The 20,914-nt window shown below is 43.2% G+C and overlaps 1 protein-coding gene across 1 annotated transcript in view; it reads left to right on the top strand.

Annotated features, from left to right (window-relative positions):
* The first annotated feature begins 1,432 nt into the window (after positions 1–1,432).
* Positions 1,433–20,914, top strand: part of ADAMTS10 (ADAM metallopeptidase with thrombospondin type 1 motif 10) — a 131,913-nt gene continuing 112,431 nt past the window's right edge. Inside the window, exons 1-7 of the mRNA XM_075343597.1 lie at positions 1,433–1,828; positions 3,083–3,236; positions 4,059–4,276; positions 4,923–5,006; positions 5,182–5,321; positions 13,643–13,686; positions 16,728–16,833. Coding sequence (XP_075199712.1) covers positions 1,433–1,828; positions 3,083–3,236; positions 4,059–4,276; positions 4,923–5,006; positions 5,182–5,321; positions 13,643–13,686; positions 16,728–16,833 — 1,142 coding nt within the window. The remainder of the gene's footprint in view (positions 1,829–3,082; positions 3,237–4,058; positions 4,277–4,922; positions 5,007–5,181; positions 5,322–13,642; positions 13,687–16,727; positions 16,834–20,914) is intronic.

Below are 20,914 nucleotides of genomic sequence, written 5' to 3'. Positions count from 1 at the left end.
ACACTACATCTGAAAGCATTGCTTTTACCCCAGTGCGAGCCATTCAGAGACTGCGAATGGCTCTCCCTGGGGTTCCTGTACACATTATGCAGTGAAGTGAGCCTGGGCATTGTGGTCGTTGTTTCATTGATGGTACATCTGAGCTCCCGGTACTAGGCAGCACTCCGCTCATCACTAGTTATAACCAAACAGTCAGAACAAAGTTCAGGAGAATGGAGTATTTCTAAATTATTGTAATATCAAGCAATAAACTTTGATTCAGAGGTACCCAACATTACTAGGCAAGTTCTATTGTGACAACTGACCATTTACTTTTGTGTACCTTTTTATATATTTTATAATTTAGTCATTTTTACCAACTTTTTAGGTCACATTTATTTATGTAAAAAGGGTTTAGTCTCCCATCTGATCCCTGAGAATAATTGGAGGCAGCTACTGATCCTCATTTGGTCATAAAGTAGAGATGGAATAGGCTTGCAACCTCTTTAAACTCTTAACAGATGATTGAATTATTGCAGACTGCATTCCAACTCTTTAATCCAAAGAGCATAGAGTTATTTATTAGTCTTTTTAGCATACCACAGAGAAAAAAAACGTGAACCTAACACCATTCCCAACTCCCCTGGAAGTCGTAGACAGTACACACATTTACAAACAGCTTGTGGGAAATATATAAGCATCCACCCATGTGAGATAACGCACTTAACGTCATCAATTCTACAACCCCATAAAATAGTTTTTTCTTTCTGATAATTGGACATAAAAATTATGAAGATCACATAGAAAGTAATTGTAATAGTAAAGGGTAAGGAGAGTTCATGATAATGCTCTAGGCTGAGAACTCTTTTGGAGGGTTCTATTGAATAGTGGACAATTATATTCAATTGTGAGTCTCCACATATCCTTTAATGTTATTCATGGAAACTGAGTCCAAAACATGAAATTTTAGACTCTTGTTTGTCATGTTTTCAGGCAGTGTTTGTCTTTTTTGTCAGATAAAAAATCCGATGAAAGGAGTTCAAAGTTCTAGCCTTCTCCAATTAAAAAACATTGCACATGGAACAGCTTTTTTTTCAATTGTAGGGGGTTGATGGAAATATCTCGTCACGTGCTTTTCAATTATCCCACTTTCGGACCATTAATGCTATGTATTTTTTAAGAAAGACTGTTCTAACAAGCAAAAGAGAGAAGAAACTGTATTACATGTGTATATCTTAGTGCCACAAAATCATATCCCCAACATATTTAGTAAAATACAGATAAAAAGTCTAATTTTTTTACATCTGCTCCAATATAATACATTTATGATAGAATAATAAAACACAATGTTCCAACCATTAGTGCACTTTGGCCCTATAATCATTCAAGTTGTACTTGTTATTGTGGTTGACGTGGTGCCTTGTAATTCAGCCAAAGTCACTGCATCGTTGGAATGACAGCAGCCAGTGAAGTCCTCTCCTCTGACCCAGCAGATTTCCTCTCTCGTCTGAGCGATTATGAGATCGCCTTCCCCGCCCAGGTGGACCAGAGTGGGAAGTTCCTGACCTACGATCTTCGTCGAACTCCTCCAAGCTTCCACAGGTCTCGGCGAAGTATCCCTGATGAATCCGACCATCAGGTGTACTACCGGTTACAAGCTCAGAGTTCTAGCTTCTTGCTCAACCTTACCCTTCAAACAGATCTACTAGGACAGCACTTCACTGTTGAGTACTGGAAAAGTGGAGGTCTGGATTGGAAGCATGAGCTGTATGAGGACTGTCATTATGTTGGCCACATACAGGACCAACAGTTGAACTCCAAGGTGGCTATTAGCAACTGCAATGGACTGGTGAGAAAAATGCTACTTTTTACTCATTGAAATTAAACAAGTTGTGTTTTCTATCTGTGAAATGTCTTTAATAGCTTTACTTCTTCAATGTTTACAGGTATTAGAGCCCATTCTTTTATAAAGATTTAATATACTTTTAATAACTCCAAAGATGTCCCAAATGTTTAGATTATATACATTGTTGCGTTGGCTAGGGAAAAAAATAAGTTTCCTCCTGGTGCTCTGGTTTTCTCTAAGGCTTTGTGCGCACCTTGCATCTTTGTGGCGACCACAAAGATTCACGTTTTTGGTCCCAAAAAACGCTCCCTCAGCATGCATTTCTTGTCGCGTTATACTGCATTTTTTTACAGCGTTTTTTACAGTGTTTTTGCCCAGTGCGTTTTTTAAGTCAAATCTATTGACAGGAAGTGCTCAAAAATGCTGGCAAAAATGCAGAGAGAATTGACATGCTGCATCTTTGTGGTCATCATAAAGACACAGCAAAAAAAAAAAAAGCTGCAATGTACGGACAGCAAAAATTAAATGTCATAGACTTTGCTGGGGGAGGAAATGCATGCAGTTTTGGGACCAAAACTGCACCCAAAAAATGCACAAAACGCAGCAAAAAGCGCAGCGTGCGCACAAGGCCTTACTCTCCAAAGACATATTGATTAAGTAGTAAAATAAATAAAAAATAAATAATAAACTGTGGAAACGGCAACTTGAAAATGCTTTGCTATCTTCTTATAGCCTTCTTCTACTTTGCGGGCCTCCACTATTCATTTTCAGAGTGCTAGGCAGCTGCTTAGAAGAACCCAAGGTTAGACGAGGCTGGGTTTTTATAAAACTGTGAAATTTGCATCACCTGACCTTTCCTAACGATGATAGTGAACAAGCCATAACCCTAACAGGCTCAGGTCTGAAACCTTGGTCAATGTTATCTGAGAACACAATTCTCCAAAGGTGCCCAAACTTTTTGTCCATTTTCCCTTTTGTAATTTTTAAAATGTAAAAGATGACAAATATATACTGTATGTATGTATATATATATAAAAAAAAATTTTTTGCCTAAAATACAAAGGAAATGTGTCATTTGTGCCTTTTAGAGATCATTTCATCTTCCACTTGCTTAACTGTTCACAATAACAGTAATTTTGAGAAGGAGTGCCAAAACGTTTGCATGCCACTGTCAATGTAATGTTTATTTATCTTTATATAAATGTAGTGGAAGTCATATTTATATCTTCTTGTAACACTACATGCCTTCTATTTTAGCTTGGAGTGATAGTGTCGGGAGATGATGAATATCTCATTGAGCCATTGCCTCCAGGTGGAAACTATAATAAGACAAGTGAGGGCACACCTCATGTGGTTTACAAGCGTTCTTCCTTACAACGACAGCACCTGGACGCAGCTTGTGGTGTGATAGGTATATATAACAATTTTCCTTACTGTACAAATGTATTCTACATGTAAATGAGGAAATCTGTGTATGTGTAGCCACTTCTCAAATCACTAAAGTGAATTCATCTGGTGAGACAGATGGGGTTGGTGGTCCTCTGACCTGGAGATAGCTGCTGGTCCCGAGGAAGGATATGCCATAAATGTCTTGGATGACAGCTGAGGCTAAAGGCCGCTTTACACACTACGACATCGCTAGCAATTGCTAGCGATGTCGAGTGCAATAGCACCCGCCCCCGTCGTACGGCTGATCTGCGACGTCGCTGTAACTGCCGAACAATCCCTCCCTCAAGGGTGAGGTGCGTTCGGGGTCACCGCGACGTCACTAAGCGGCCGGCCAATAGAAGCGGAGGGGCAGAGATGAGCGGGACGTAACATCCCGGCCACTTCCTTCCTTCCTCATTGCCGGCGGCCGCAGGTAAGGTGATGTTCCTCATTCGCGCGGTGTCACACGTAGCGATGTGTGCTGCCGCAGGAACGACGAACTACATTGTCCCATCATCCGCAACGATAATTCGGAAGAGGGGGGGATGTCACCGATGAGCGATTTTGAACGTTTTTGCGACGATTCAAAATCGCTCATAGGTGTTACACACAACGACATCGCTAACGCGGCCGGATATGCGTCACAAATTTCGTGACCCCAACGAGATCGCTTTAGCGATATCGTAGCGTGTAAAGCGGCCTTTAGTTTATATTTTTATAAATTCATATGTATAGCCCCGAAAGTATTATATCAGTCACTGTTTTGTACAAAATGACAGTTTCAAGGGAAATATTCTTTTAACAGATGATAAACCCTGGAGGGATCGTCATTGGTGGTTAAGAAACCTAAGGCCACCTCCATTGAGACCCACATCCAATCAAACACAGCGTGGGCCGCTTCCGCTCAAACGATCAGTTAGCACAGAGAGATATGTAGAGACCTTGGTTGTTGCTGACAAAATGATGATTGGCTATCATGGGAGAAGGGACATTGAGCAGTACATCCTCGCTATCATGAACATTGTAAGTATTACACCCGACCATCGATAAATATTAGGATATTTAAAGGGAACCTGTCAGTCATCTTAATAGGTTATCTTAAAGGAAATCTGTCAGTAAGATGAAGCCTTTTAAGACAAGAATATGAGTATGTAGGTCATAAGAAGCTGAATAAACTGATGCCTTGATATCTGCAATCTGATGTCTTATTCCAGAGAAATCCACATTTTTGTTTATATGTAATTGAGCTGTAAAGATCTAAGGGCCGGACATAAATCTCCCTGAGAATCTGCCTCCAAAGCTTTTTTTAGGTGAAATGAAGCATTACCATGTGAGACATGTACTAACTGACAGTTTGCTTTCCTGATCTACTGTACATGTCTCACACGGGAAACACCTCCTCTTCATGTAAAACATGCTCAAAAGGCAGATTCTCAGGGAGATATATATATATATATATAAGAAATCATAGATTTTTCTGCAATAAGACACAGATATCAAGGTATCATTTTATTCAGATTCCTACAATCTATATGCCCATACATACGGTGTGGGAGGGTAGATCTTACCAAACTTTAAAAGTTTCCTTTACAACTATCTATTTAATTTAGTATTATGCCTTTTTTCCATTGGTATTAAGACTGATATTTTCTTGTTTCCTGGAGGTCAGGTTGCCAAACTTTTCCAGGACTCAAGTCTGGGGAACATTGTGAACATAATGGTGACGAGGTTAATCCTCTTGACTGAAGATCAGGTGAATATTAAAGGATATTAATATAATGATTACTGTACATTCAAGCCCAAACTGATTTTATCATTTTCCATTGCCATTGTTAGCCCGTTGTTCTAGGATTTAGTTTCACACATCAAGCCATAAATTATTAATTGGTTCATGTGATTTAATGCTAGACCATTCACTTATTCAACAGCCCACCTTGGAAATTAATCACCATGCTGGAAAGTCTCTTGACAGTTTCTGTCGGTGGCAAAAGTCTATTGTAAGCCGAAATGGGAATGCGATCACTGAGAATGGAATTGCTGATCATGACACTGCTGTCTTAATAACCAGGTATACAAACTAAAACGGAACAGACAAACGTAAGGCTGCATTAATACCAAGCAGTCATGCTGTGGCTAAAAACTTCGATCATTCTTCTCTTTCACAGCACAATCACTTTATCTTGTTTAGGAAAGAAAAACTAAGGGTCCATGACTTTAGTATAGTCGAGTTCCGGTGACCCAACCATATGCCTTTTTTTACTGTCCCCTTACCCCTAGCGGCTATGAAACAACCACAGACAACAGAGTTGGAATGAATGGCCACAGCAGCCTTTTATTTAACATATATACATCAGAAAATAACTTAGATTGGGTGGCGTCCTCAAAGCTCATAAATCTGTTGATTAATTAATAACCTTATAAACATTAACTTCCCCCTGAGCCACACTTTCTCCCAAATGTAAACACCAACTCGGGAGCACCAACAGAAAGGGCGGAAAGGATAAATACAAAACACGGGACCCGACATTATTATGCCAGCGTCTCACCAAATCACCAAACCACTAACCAAAACTTGTAAAATAAAGGGATCCATATCTTCATGAACCCCCAGTAACAATTTAGGCAAACTTCGAGAACCCACCCCAACCGCCACAATGAGAACACTTTGAAATCCTCAAATGCTCGAGACCCCACCACCAGGCAAGGCCATGGAACTCTCGATCCCCCTCCTGCAACCTCATAGACCATAAATCAGTACCAACTCCATTCAAGTGGACCCCATCAGCCAACCAATAATCCTCCTACCCAGCCTCCAAGTCAAAGTTATGAACAGCCACCCCACCCTTCCTCATGACAAATTTAGAAATTGCCCTGTTAACTTTAACTGGGGCTTATTAAGCCTATCCACCGAATGAGCCCTCCACCATGGCACTATCTCAGACCAGACCATACAAATTCCTGGAAAGGATACCCAGAGCTGGAGCAAATCATGCTTCATACACCAAATTAATTTTCGAAATGTGGAAACCCCCAAATCATTGCCACCCACATGTGAAACTAAAATGTCCGGAGTTCAATACAAACGAATCGCCCTGTGTACCTTTGACAAAACCTGACCCCAATACATACCCCAAAAACCCAGCCACCTGACAATTGCCATGCTCCTCGCAAAACTGAGTTGCCTCCCTTCTGCGCGGACATTGGCCCAGATCGCAGCCCAGTACACATATAAGTGGCCAAAAATCCACACCAAGCAAGGAATCTACCCTAAAATAAACAATACAAAAAAACAGTCAGAAGAGCTCTTGACCCACACACCTTAAACAACAAAGCTTCTAACAAACCCCTGAGGCCTCACATAACCCTGATATTACCAATACTCCCAGCAACCAAACCTCTAAAGTATGTCAGAGCTCAAACTGCAGCCACAGTTGCTGCTCCAATGCAGAATGAATGTGGTGCATAACACGCTGGATCCAAACCAAGAGCCCACATATATCTCCGAAAAATCACCTTGAATTGATAATTGGGGAAAAAGGATCCATCCTCATAACACAGCATGGCCCATCAGCCTGGGTCCCTAATGCTAAAAAAACAATCCAGGCAATGCACTGGACACATCTCAGAGCCCACAACTGCCCCAAAACCACCCACCTGCCCTCACTGGCCTGATCCATTTTTGAATTTGTAATCCAAAACTCCACCCTGTCACCAAACATGAGAACATCCCGAGCCAAAATGCCACCTGAGCTAAGCTACTTAACAGCCACAAGCTCCCCGATCCTTAAAGTGCCAAAAAAGGCAAAAGTAAAAGCCAACCTAATCAAAGTCACCTCAAATTCTGAAGTACACAGTAACCTTAACTGCCTGCCGAATCTCTCCAACAGGGCAAATGACACCGGCCTCCTACAATCCTTCCTCATCTTTCCCCTATGAAAACCCCTTAGTGCCTGCCATACCACAAAATTCTTAGTCTAATCCCTCCAATTCCTATGCTTAAAACCAAATGCCAAACCCACAACCAGCCGACTTACCTTCACCGGAGAACAACCAACCGTCGACCACTGACTGACCTATAGCAATAACACACACCTACCTGATCCTCCTCTGACAAAAATGAACTGAAGGAATCCACCAAACACTCGGATTGTTGCCACGCTCGTTGTTAAGTAGTCCACATAGTGTCAGACAAGGAAGACTTAATCAAGTGCTCAATGGACTTGACACCACACTCAGGAGTTTGGGAGGGCACTCCAACCCTTTGGCCTCTGCCTCCGGGGCCAACGCCTTGAAACATTCCCAATGAAAATGAGAGAGGGCATCAGCTATAGAATTCCAAACACTCGGCACATGAGAGGCAGTCACACAAGCATTAACCAACAAACAAACCAACACCAGCCACCAAAGAACACTGACCACAGGAGGTGAAGAAGCCAATATATTATTTATCGCCATAACCACCTCCATGATATCACAATGAAAGTACACTCTCCTATTCTGAAGCTACTCCTTCCACAAACTCCTTCCAAGATCAGAAAAATTTCCATCAAAGCAATATTTTTACCAAACCAGCATTACACCACCCACCAACTTGTACAACACTTCCCCCCAAAATAGGCCCCAAAACCATAACCATCTGCCACATCAGTTAACAGATCAATTTCTGAATTGTGTACCAGTGGTTCCATAAAACAAGACTGACCATTATACCCCCAAACTGCTAAATCCGCCTTGAGCTCCACTGACATATGAACATAATGGTGTGGCACCAGCACGCCGGCCGTGGCACTGGCAGGCCAACAGGAAAACACTCAGCCCATATTCATAATCTGGCACACAAAGTTAGCTTCCCAAGAAAGGATTGAACCTCTCACAAGGTAAGGTTCTTGACCTTCAGTGCCCGAGCCACCTCACCCCTGAGGGCCATCACCTTGTTTTCAGGTAGCCAAAATTTCCATCTCTCAGAATCAATGACAATACCTAAAAATGAAATACACGTCGCAAGACCCGAGAGTTGCCAAAATACCCTGCTACCTACTTTGTCGCTGCAAGAATATTCCGACAAATCAAAAATCCCCAGGACCAACACAGAAAAAATCGTCCAGGTAATGAATAACAGACTCAAAACCAGTAATATTTCTTACCACCCACTCCAGAAAAGAAGTAAACAATTCAAACAATGAACACAAGAATAAACAGCCCATAGGGAGGCACCTGTCAATAAAATAAACCGCGTCCCAGCAACAGCTGAGCAGGCGAACACTGTCAGGATGAACCGGCAATAAACAAAACGCCAATTCCACATCCATTTTTGCTATCAGGGCCCCCCCCTGCCACAGCACCTCACCCACTTTTCCGCCTCTTCGAACGACATGTAAACCACTGAGCACAGATCCGGATCAATACCGTCATTGAGCAACCCCCCCCATGGGTAGGACAGATGGTGAATGAGCCGAAATGTATTTGCCTCTTTTTTTAGGTACCACCCCCAAAGGGGAAACAAATCCGAAAAAAGGCAGAGAGACAGGCGGGGCCCGACAATACGACCCAAAGACACCTCTATCTCTAACTTTTCCTTAACCACCGCCGGATATTGATAAGCGGACTGATTTTTCAAAGTCTGCGGAATCCGAAAAACAGAAGACGGAATTCGAAAACTCGCAGCAAAACCATCGATTAATAACACCGCATTCTCCCAATCAGGGAATCTATTTAGATAGAGGAGAATCACGTGAAGCCTCACCGATGTCTCCCCCATGGGTATTAGAGGTCCCTGACTTGGCCTTATTTTGCTTAAAACACTTAGAGGCCCCATGAGAGGGGCTGCTACAGTGCGAACAGAGATGTGTGAACCTGCAATTTGTCCTAAAATTGCACTGTCCCTCGTTAAATTGCCAGCACAAACCAGACTTCTGAGGCCTGAACTGTCCAAATATACTATGGGGAGATAAGGTATGCACACCAGTGACTATGTAAGGGGAATACATGAAATAGCAGAAACTGTTGTGTGAATACTGACTTGAAAAATCCAATAGCTATATGTAAGAGTGAAAACTGCATGAGAGGACACACACAAGCTAGGGACCCCAACGTAGAGAAATACTTTGGCGTATTATTAGGGCTCTATTGCATTGATCAATTCAGTAGCTAAATTTCTCTTGATTCATATGTTCATGGCAGTAATGCAGATTCCATTTTTCCCATTTTCACTCTTACATATAGCTATTGGATTTTTCAAGTCAGTATTCACACAGCAGTTTCTGCTATTTCATGTATTCCCCTTACATAGTCACTGGTGTGCATACCTTATCTCCCCATAGTGATGTTTTTTTAGGTTTTTGGGTTTTTAGGTTTTTGCACCCAGTTCAGACTTAGAATGGTGTTCCAAACGTTATTCCTTATTGTTAGTAGTTTTTCGTTTGTGAACCCTCCCCAACCACACCTATTGCCAATCCATATCATACGCATAAATAGCCTGGGTCTCAGCTTCCCATACACGGTAAGTTTTTTAACTGCATGAGAGGACACACACAAGCTAGGGACCCCAACGTAGAGAAATACTTTGGCGTAGTGTTGGGGCTCTATTGCATTGATCAATTCAGTAGCTAAATTTCTCTTGATTCATATGTTCATGGCAGTAATGCAGATTCCATTTTTCACATTTTCACTCTTACATATAGCTATTGGATTTTTCAAGTCAGTATTCACACAGCAGTTTCTGCTATTTCATGTATTCCCCTTACATAGTCACTGGTGTGCATACCTTATCTCCCCATAGTGATGTTTTTTTAGGTTTTTGCACCCAGTTCAGACTTAGAATGGTGTTCCAAACGTTATTCCTTATTGAACTGTCCAAAGGACCCTCCCTGAGTTACTGTTGCCTTGAGTTTGGCCAGAAGCCCCCCCCCCACCCCCGTGAAAGGACTGCCCATATCTCATGGGGGCTATTACCCTCAACCAGAAGCAAATGTCCTTCTGATCCCAATAGATTTATGAGCGGATGGCCTTCCGCTGATGAAACTGTTCGTCATAACGCAACCAAGCCTGCCTCCCGTAGACCTTGTAAGCCTCCCCGATGGAATCCATATAACAGAAAAGGTGCAAATATTTATCCGGCGCCTTTTCCCCAATAACACTAGCCAAAATCGTGAACGCCTGCAATCACTTTGGGAAAGTCTGTGGGATCAGACGCAACTGGCACTTCTCCTCATCCTCCTTCTTCCTGTCATCCTTTTTGTGCTTATCTAAACTAAATTTTTCCAAGGTCAACAGGGAAAAAATGTTGACGTATTTGTCAATCCAATTTTTTCCCTGACCTCCTTCTTCAGATGAGAACCCAACGGCCCCTCAAAACATACATAGACCTCACATCGCTTTTTATCATCCAAGTGAATCCTATCCTTCTCCGTCTGAACCAATACAAACACCGGCTCTGACAGTCTGCCCTGGCCCACCGGCCCTCCAGCCACAACCACCGTACCCAACACACCAGGAGCCAGTCAAGCGGATACACACCCCGCCACAGACCTAGTACCCTGCAAGCGGGCTAACAACTCCCTAACCCCTGACAAGTCCTCCACTACAACACCCCTGCCTAAGTGGTCCACCTGCCGTACTAACCCTGAACTGTCACCAACCACAGACACCGTCTGACTAGACAAAACACTCGGAAAACCAACAAAAAAGGGAAATGAATAAAACATAGAGTCATACTCACTGGGCTGCACAGGAACTGTGATTTCCACCAGCCGGAATTCCCAAATCCTGTTGCCCATCCAAAACCGTCATAAAACCGACATCCCAATGCTGGTCAACGAATAATCCAGGAAACGGTGACATGGAACTTGGATTGGCCGCTGCCAGGCCCAGTGCAGGAGAAGCCCGCCTGGACGACCTGGAGACCACACCTGTGGGCTGCAGCTGTGAGGAGGAGACCTCCAACGACTGCACTGTCCAGCAAGAAAAAGCCCTGAATCCTCTGGGAGACCACTGTCAAAGAAAAGCCAGGCTGCCTGACCAGTACATTGCTGGGGTGACCTGCTTCAACATCAGGGGATTGGAGCTGGAGGGCAGTGGCAGGCCCCACCCCCAGCAGAATCTGAGGCCTACCTACCACCTCCAACATCAGGCTCGCATCCATGGACAGCTACGCTGGTGGCCGGGGCCTGTGGGAAAGCTGCTCCTGTGGCATAGCAGAAAGGGACTCAGGCGCTGCAAGGGAAAGATGCGCCGGTGGCCAGAACCAGCGATGAGGTCGCTCCAGCGACAGACAGGAGGCAGATTTCGGCACAGCAGGTGAGAACCATGCCAGCGGTCTGGACCTGCGGGAAGGCTGCTCCTTCAGCAAAGGGTGGACAGAGGAGGCCGCAGCTACACCGCCACCTAAGATGACCCTCAGTTGACCATACAGTCACCCAGGGGGATAGCGGCTGGCTTCAGCCCGCTGCTCCACGAGGCTGTCCACAGAGGACATTAGGAGGTAGGATGGCCACAAAGGGGATAATTGGTATCACTATCCCAGGGGAATGCAGGCCAATGGTCCTCCACACCAGGCTGCCCTATATAAACCCCAACGGTACCCTAGTCCCCACTCTCTCCCCGGTGTCACTTTCCCCCTAACAAAGTCATGCCGGTCTCCATCCATACCAGGGGTGAGGTTCTGGCCCTATACTTTTCAATCGGACACATGTGTTGTTCTCGATACTGCTTTTTTTGCAAGGTTAAGTGATTGTGCAGTGACATACTGGAGCGGTATAGGGCTGTTGTAGTTTTAGTTTTTAGCTACAGAATTACTGCTAAAGTGTGAACACAGTGATGTTACGTCTAAAGCGGGCTTTACACTCTGCGATCTCGCTAGCGAGATCACAAGCGATCGTACCCACCCCCGTCGGTTGTGCGACACGGGCAAATCGCTGCCCGTGGCGCACAACCTCGCTTAACCCCCTTACACGGACATACCTGCCCTGCCACGTCGCTCTGGCCGGCGAACCGCCTCCTTTCTTAGGAGGCGGTTCGTTTGGCTTCACAGCGACATCACACGGCAGGCGTCCAATAGAAGCGGAGGGGCGGAAATGAGCGGGACGTAACATCCCGCCCACCTCCTTCCTTCCGCATTGCCGGTGGAGGCAGGTAAGGAGATGTTCGTCGCTCCTGCGGTGTCACACACAGCGATGTGTGGTGCCGCAGGAACAACGAACAACATCGCTAATAAGCAGAAAACGATTTTTTGTTTCAGGACGACCTCTCCGCGGCAAACGATTTTGACCGCTTTTGCAATCGTTTAAGGTCGCTCATAAGTGTCGCACACTGCAATATCGTTAATGATGCTGGATGTGCGTCACAAACACCGTGACCCAGACGATAATTCATTAACGATATCGTAGCATGTAAAGCCCGCTTAAGTGTGAATACATCCTAAGCCATTTATGTTGCAAATACTGTTAGGGCCGCTTTATACGCTGCAACATTGCTAGCATTTGCTGGTGATGTCGAACGCGATTGCACCCGCCCCCGTCGTACTGCCGATATGTGGTGATCGCTGCCAACATAAACATTATCGCTACGGCAGCGTCACACACACATACCTGTTCAGCGACGTCGCTGTGACTGCTGAACAATCCCTCCCTCAAGGGGGAGGTGTGTTCGGCATCACCGCGACGTCACTAAGCGGCCGGCCAATAGAAGCGGAGGGGCAGAGATGAGCGGGACGTAACATCTCGGCCACCTCCTTCCTTCCTCATTGCCGGCGGGCGCAGGTAAGGTGAAGTTCCTCGTTCCTGTGGTGTCACACGTAGCAATGTGTCCTGCCGCAGGAACGACAAACAACATCGTACCTGCAGCTGCAACGATAATTGGGAATGGACCTCCATGTCACCGATTAGTGATTTCGAATGTTTGTCCAACGATTCAAAATCGCTCATAGGTGTCACACGCAACGACAACGCTAACGCGTCCAGATGTGCGTCACAAATTCCGTGACCCCAACGACATTGCTTTAGCGATGTCGTAGTGTGTACAGCGGCCCTTAGAGTAAGCTTATAGGATCACAGTTAAGTATAATATTGTGTGCAAGTTAATTAAGTGCCTTTGATTTGCAATAAATCAGAGTTGTTTCATGCAGTCACACTATATGGACAAGACCAAATTGCCAAAAATAAGGAGAGCTGGGTGAAAACGGTTTTATGCCCAACCTGCCAGCCCAAACTGCAACAGCTTGGTTTTTGGGTATTTGCTCAGTCACAAGATTGTTCTCCCCAAAATCCAGAAACGTATACATGTACATCTTCGTTCAGAATTTTAGAATGTTTGTGCAGAAAATAAAAATGATGACTTAATGCTTTTCACATTATTGTACTAGTCTCCAGTGATTGCGTGTCTGTTTTCTTTCAGATATGACATTTGTATTTACAAAAATAAGCCATGTGGAACTTTGGGTAAGAAATAAAAAAGTAAATCATGCTCTAATGCCCTATTTGGATTTTTCTCCACCTAGATTAAACTTTGAATAACACATTTTCTGATCATACACATCACCTAAAGTCACGTGGCACAACAGCCACCAAGGTCCATTTGGGGTGCCAATGAGTTTTCAAGGCAGCATGGAGTCAGATGGTGACCTCTGTCATTGCCATGATGCGTTTCCTGTATATACCGGCAGATTGCCAACACTCCTAGGAACACAGCATTTCTCTTCATCAGAGCGGTACTGAAGCATTGCTCTGATCAGGAGAAGCGATCGGACTGTGTAGGCATAAAGTTCCCTAGTGGGACTAGTACAATAAATAAAAAATGTAAAAAAAAAAGTTTTAAAACATAAGAAAACCTATAAGTTCAAATCACCTTCCTTTTGCCCCATTAAAAATAAACCAATAATAGGGAAATAAAAATACACATTTTTGGTATCTATTAAAATATAAAATCAGTTAATATGATCAGTATATGGTGTAGCACAGGGGTAGGGAACCTATGGCTCGTGAGCCAGATGTGTCTCTTTTCATGGCTGCACCTGGCTCACAGACAAATCTTTAATAAAAAAAATACCATATTTTCCAGTTTGAAAGATGCACTTTTTTTCCCCCAAAAGTGGGGGAAAAATGGGGGTGCATCTTACAAACCGCATATGGCTTACCGGGGCGGCAGTGGTGGCGCAGGGTCGGCGATACTGCGGGCTCCTGCGTTGTCATGGTGGCAGGCGTCAGGGATCTGTGGGCTGCTTTGAATCTCCCGCAGTTGACGAGATAGACTTTAAAAAAATGGCCTCGGAGGTCGCGCATGCGCAGATAGGACTCCACAGCTATTTTCTTTAAGTCCATCGCGTCGATCTCCACACGGGCCACGGCCATCTTCTTGAAGTCAATCTCATCAACTGCGGGAGATTCAAAGCAGCCCGCTAGCAGATCAATGGTGCTCGCCGCCGTCATTCCCCACAGACCAACAGCAGTATCACTGACCTTCTGCACACTGACCCTCTTGAGCCACGACACCGTGCCCGCAGCATTGCCTACCCTGCCTCCTGGGACCTTCTGAGCCACTCCACCACTGCTGCTCCTTCCTGGTGAGTATGGCTCTCATGGAATTACATTTTTAAATATGTGGCGTTCCTGGGTCTGTCAGCCAAAAAGGTTCCCGACCCTGGTGTTGCAAGAAAAAAAATCCAAAACCATGTTTTTTTTCGGTCGACACAACATCGAATTAAAATATATAACAAGCAATCAAAACAGCGCATCTCTGCAAAAATAGTATAATTAAAACCTGACTGCTCATGACGCAAAAAATAAGCCATTACTGAGCCCCAGATCCCTAAAATTCAGTACGCTTTGAGTTTTGGAAAATGGCGATAAAAGCGCAATTATTTTTACAAATTCTAGATTTTTTTTCACCACTTAGATAAAAGTAAAACTATACTTGTTTGGTATCTGCAAACTCGTACCGACCTGAGGAATCATACTGCCAGGTCAGTTTTACCAAATAGAGAACACAGTAAAAAAAAACAAAAAACAACAATCAATCAAGGAATTGCACTTGTTTGCAATTTCACCGCACTTGGAATTTTGTTCCTGTGTTCCAGTACAATATTTAGCAGAATGAATAGTGTCATTCAAAGGAACAACTCACCCCACAAAAAAACAAGTCCTCATATGGTAATATTGCTGGAAAAATAAAAAAGTTATGGCTCTTGAGAAAAGGGAAGGAATTAACAAAAAACGGAAAATTGCCCGGGGGTGAAGGGGTTAAAAAAAATCACCTCTCAAACTGTTGATATGTACATATAGTTCTTTCAAAGACAAATCAAACATCTTTACATTTCCAATCTGCTCCTTTATTACTGAGAAATCAGAATTTCAGTATTTGAATTAATAAATACTTAATTTGCTTCTTTCTCTGCCAGAATTGATCAGTCATTATCACATTTTTCAATTCTGAGGTAAAATCTGTATTCAGTGAAGACTTTCCATTACTGAGAGAGGAGATGGCAGATGTTACTGATGAGAAGAGATGTAGTGTAGATAGGAAAGAGAGGAGGGGGACGAGCTCTGCAATTAGTTCCTCCCTCTACCTCTAGTTTTTCACGCTATGGGTACAGTCACACGAGCCTATGAATCGGACGAGTGCAATGCGAAAAAATCTGCATTGCGCTCAGACCAATGTTATTCAATGAGGAAGAGGAGATGGTCAGCTTTTTTCTCATCCAGATTCTGGATCAGAGAAAAGTCACAGCATGCTGCGATTGTCTGTTAGAGCCGTCTCACCCATACAAGTCTATGGGTGCGAGTGAAACATCTAACTGCACTCGGATGACATCTGAGTGTAGTGCAATAATCACATCTGCTGACATTAGAGAAGATGGGGAGATTGATCCCTTCCTCTCCTCCGCAGCTCCTGCCCTCTCCTGCAGAGCTACTAGATAGGGTCACAGTCGCATGACATTTGGCTCATGCTGCCAGCACAGCCTGAGCCGAGGGTCATTAGCATATCACAATTTCTAATCTGCTGGGGTCCAACACCCAGTAACCCACCTATCGACTGTTCTTGGTGCTGGTGGATGCAGCAGGCGGCCGGAAATGCTCAGTTCCGGAGCTGCTCCATCTTCTGATAGTGGCCGCGGCTGGGTACTGCACATCCGCCTTCTACTGAGGAACCAAGAACATCTTTTCTGCAACAGAGATGGTGCCTGGTAACGGACCCCAGCCAATCAAACATTGATGAACTATCCTATGGATAGGCCATCAATGATAAAGTATTGTACAACCTCTTTAAGTACAAAATGTATACAAATATTTTGTTACCGATATGTTAATAACAAAAAGTCCAATAATTTCTATTTTATCTCTGTAGATGGCATTTACATAATTTTTTAGAATGCTCTCAGTACATAATTATGTAATGAAAAATAATCCTACACAAAATGAGTTTTCCAGAAGAAAGATAACATATGATATACTCTATTAGATTTTCTTTCTATGTCACTATCTAGGTCTGGCACCAGTAGGTGGAATGTGTGAAAGAGAGAGGAGCTGCAGTATCAATGAAGATATTGGTCTTGCTACAGCCTTCACCATTGCACATGAGGTGGGACACACGTGAGTGAGTTCCATGTACTGTAATGTCTCTTATTTGCACAACCTACCTCAATACTCTTTTACGTGCTTTTCAACATTTTTTTTTAACAATATATGACGAATATTGGAGAGCCAATTGTAAAGGAAATATTAATATAACCTAAGTTCTATCTTTAGTAGATTAAAATATTGAGAACCCACATTGGCTTACGATATTCACACTAAATGGGAACCACTTCAAATACAGAGTTGAAAATAAAAGTAATGGATTTAAGCCTGCTTTACACGAGACGATAGTTTGTGCGATAGCACATTCGATCGTACCCGCCCCCGTCGTTTTTGCGTCACGGGCAATTAGTTGCCCATGGCACACAAACTCGTTTAACCCCCGTCACACGCACTTACCATCCGGACGACCTCGCTGTGGGCGACGAACGTCCACTTCCTGGAGTGGGCGGGACGTTCGGCGTCACATTGACGTCACACGGCAGGCGGCCAATAGAAGCGGAGGGGCGGAGATGAGCGGGATGTAAACATCCCGCCCACCTCCTTCCTTCCATTAAGCCGTCGGGTGCCGCGGGAGGCAGGTAAAGCTCTTGTTCATCGTTCCCGTGGTGTCACACGGAGCAACGTGTGATGCCACGGAAACGATGAACTACCGCCGCCATTTTAATTAAACAATTTTATGAAACCTAGCGACAAGTACACGACTCACGATTTGTGAGCGATACTGCGTCGCTAGGAGGTGTCACACGAAACCACGTCGTGCAGTAAGCCGGATGTGCGTCACGAAAACCGTGACCCCAATGACATATCGCACAATCTATCATCTCGTGTAAAGCCCGCTTAACACTAGAACTACTGGACTCGTGACACCTATATAGAAATACATAGTGCAAAGTAGTCAAAATGACTACCTCAGTAGTTCTAGTGTTAAAGGACTGTGAATAGAAAATATAACTTTTATTAGTTACTAATAGGAATAATCTAAAATGGTAATACTTTACTTTTATCAATTAACAAAATGCAAAGGGATTAAACAAAAGAGAAATCTAAATTAAATCCATGTTTGGTGGGACCGCTCTTTGCCTTCAAAACTGCATAATTTCTTCTAGGTACACTTACAAGTAGATTTGGAAGAAACTAGGCAGGGAGATTGTTCCCAACATCTTTGTGAACTAACCACAGATCTTTGTGGATGTACAGTGCATTGCAAAAGTATTCAGCTCCCTTGAATTTTTCAACCTTTTCCCACATTTCAGGCTTCAAAGATAAAGATAAAAATTTTAATGTTATGGTGAAGAATCAACAAGTGGGGCACAATTGTGAAGTTGAATGAAATTTATTACTTATTTTAAACATTTTTTAAAAAATAAAAAACGAAAATTGGGGCATGCAATATTAATCGTCCCCTTTAAGTTAATACTTTGTAGTGCCACCTTTTGCTGCGATTACAGCTGCAAGTCGCTTGGGGTATATGTCTATATGCTTTGCACATGGAGAGACTGAAATTCTTGCCCATTCTTCCTTTGTAAACAGCTGGAGCTGAGTGAGGTTGGATGGAGAGCGTTTGTGAACAGCAGTTTTCAGCTCTTTCCACAGATTCTCGATTGGATTCAAGTCTGGACTGTGACTTGGCCATTCTAACACCTGGATACGTTTATTTGTGAACCATTCCATTGTAGATTTTGCTTTATGTTTGGGATCATTGTCTTGTTGAAAGACAAATCTCCGTCCCAGTCTCAGGTCTTTTGCAGATTCTAACAGGTTTTGTTCAAGAATGGTCTTGTATTTGGCTCCATCCATCTTCCCATCAATCTTAATCATCTTCCCTGTGCACGCTGAAGAAAAGCAGGCCCAAACCATGATGCTGCCACCACCATGTTTGACAGTGGGGATGGTGTGTTCAGGATGATGAGCCATGTTGCTTTTACGCCAAACATATCGTTTGGCATTGTGCCCAAATAGTTTGATTTTGGTTTCATCTGACCAGAGCATCTTCTTCCACATGTTTGGTGTTTCTTCCAGGTGGCTTGTGGCAAACTGTAAATGACACTTTTTATGGATATCTTTGAGAAGTGGCTTTCTTCTTGCCATTCTTGCATAAATGCCAGATTTGTGCAGTGTACGACTGATTGTTGTCCTATGAACACTCTCCCACCTCAGCTGTAGATCTTTGCAGTTCATCCAGAGTGATCAGGGGCCTCAGTCTTCTCCTTGTTTGTGATGAAAGTTTTGAGGGACAGCCAAGTCTTGGTAGATTTGCAATGGTATGATACTCCTTCCATTTCAATATGATCGCTTGCACAGTGGTCCTTGGGATGTTTAAAGTTTTGGAAATCTTTTTGTAACCAAATTCCGCTATAAACTTCTCTACATTAGTATCACGAACCTGCCTGTTGAGTTCCTTGGTCTTAATGATGCTATCTGCACTTTAAACAGAACACTGAGACTATCACAGAGCAGGTGCATTTATACGGAGACTATATTACACACAGGTGGCTTATATTTATCATCATCAGTCATTTAGGACAACATTGGATCATTCAGAGATCCTCAATGAACGTCTGGAGTGAGTTTGCTGCACTGAAAGTAAAGGGGACGAATAATATTGCACGCCCCAATTTTCAGTTTTTTATTTTTTAAAAATGTTTAAAATAAGCAATAAATTTTGTGCAACTTCACAATTGTGTCCTTCTTGTTGTTGATTCTTCATCAGTAATTTAACATTTTTTATGTTTATGTTTGAAGCCTGAAATGTGGGTAATGGTTGACAAATTCAAGGGGGCCGACTACCTTTGCAAGGCACTGTAGATTAATGCAAAGCCTTCTTTCTATACATGTAATCTACACATACTTAATGTTGAGATCGGGATCATGTGGGATCAAGTGTGATCAAGTGATGATCAATATCATCACTTCTAGGACTTCTTAATGATATTGACTGTACATCTGGAGCCATCCTACTGCAAAATATATTGCATGATGGATGGAAGTGTGTGTATGTGTTATAAAGAAAAAAGTCACACTACATCCTGGAACATTTCTCAGTCTCTCACCCAGCCAACCAGATTTCATGCTTTGCACTGATGTTGGGCAAAGACCCAGAAACAAGAATCTGCAAATGCAGCTTATGATTAGTGTAACTATCCTAATTCATGTGGACAGCCCCTTTAAATGGAACCTGTCACTACACCGCATGCAGAATTATTAGGCAAGTTGTATTTTAGAGGATTTTTTTATTATTGATCAACAACTATGTTCTCAATCAACCCAAAAGACTCATAAATATCCAAGCTTAATATTTTTTGAGGTTGGAGTGGGTTTTTTTTTTAGATTTGGCTATCTTATGAGGATATCTGTTTGTGCAGGTAACTATTACTGTGCAGAATTATTAGGCAACCTAATAAAAACCAAATATATTTCCATCACTTGTTTAATTTCCCCAGGTAAACCAATATAACTGCACAAAATTTAGAAATAAACATTTCTGACATGCAAAAACAAAACCCCAAAAATTAGTGACCAATATAGCCATCTTTCTTTATAATGACACTCAACAGCCTACCATCCATAGATTCTGTCAGTTGCTTGATCTGTTTACGATCAACTTTGCATGCAGCAGCAACCACAGCCTCCCAGACACTGTCCCGAGAAGTATACTGTTTTCCCTCCCTGTAGAGCTTACATTTGATGAGGGACCACAGGTTCTCTATGGGGTTCAGATCAGGTGAACAAGGGGGCCATGTCATTATTTTTTCATCTTTTAGACCTTTACTGGCCAGCGAAGCTGTTGAGTAGTTGGATGCATGTGATGGACCATTGTCCTGCATGAAAATCATGTTTTTCTTGAACGATACCGACTTCTTCCTGTACCACTGCTTTAAGAAGTTGTCTTCCAGAAACTGGCAGTAGGTCTGGGAGTTGAGCTTCACTCCATCCTCAAACCGAAAAGGTCCCACAAGTTCATCTTTGATGATACCAGCCCATACCAGTACCCCACCTCCACCTTGCTGGCGTCCGAGTCAGAGTGGAGCTCTCTGCCCTTTACTGATCCAGCCTCTGGCCCATCCATCTGGCCCATCACGAGTCACTTTCATTT

The sequence above is a fragment of the Anomaloglossus baeobatrachus genome, chromosome 1 (genome assembly GCF_048569485.1).
Source record: "Anomaloglossus baeobatrachus isolate aAnoBae1 chromosome 1, aAnoBae1.hap1, whole genome shotgun sequence".
Classification (NCBI taxonomy): Eukaryota; Metazoa; Chordata; class Amphibia; order Anura; family Aromobatidae; genus Anomaloglossus; species Anomaloglossus baeobatrachus.
The sequence above is the reverse complement of the archived record's forward strand: the minus strand, read 5'-3'. Positions and strand labels throughout refer to the sequence as shown.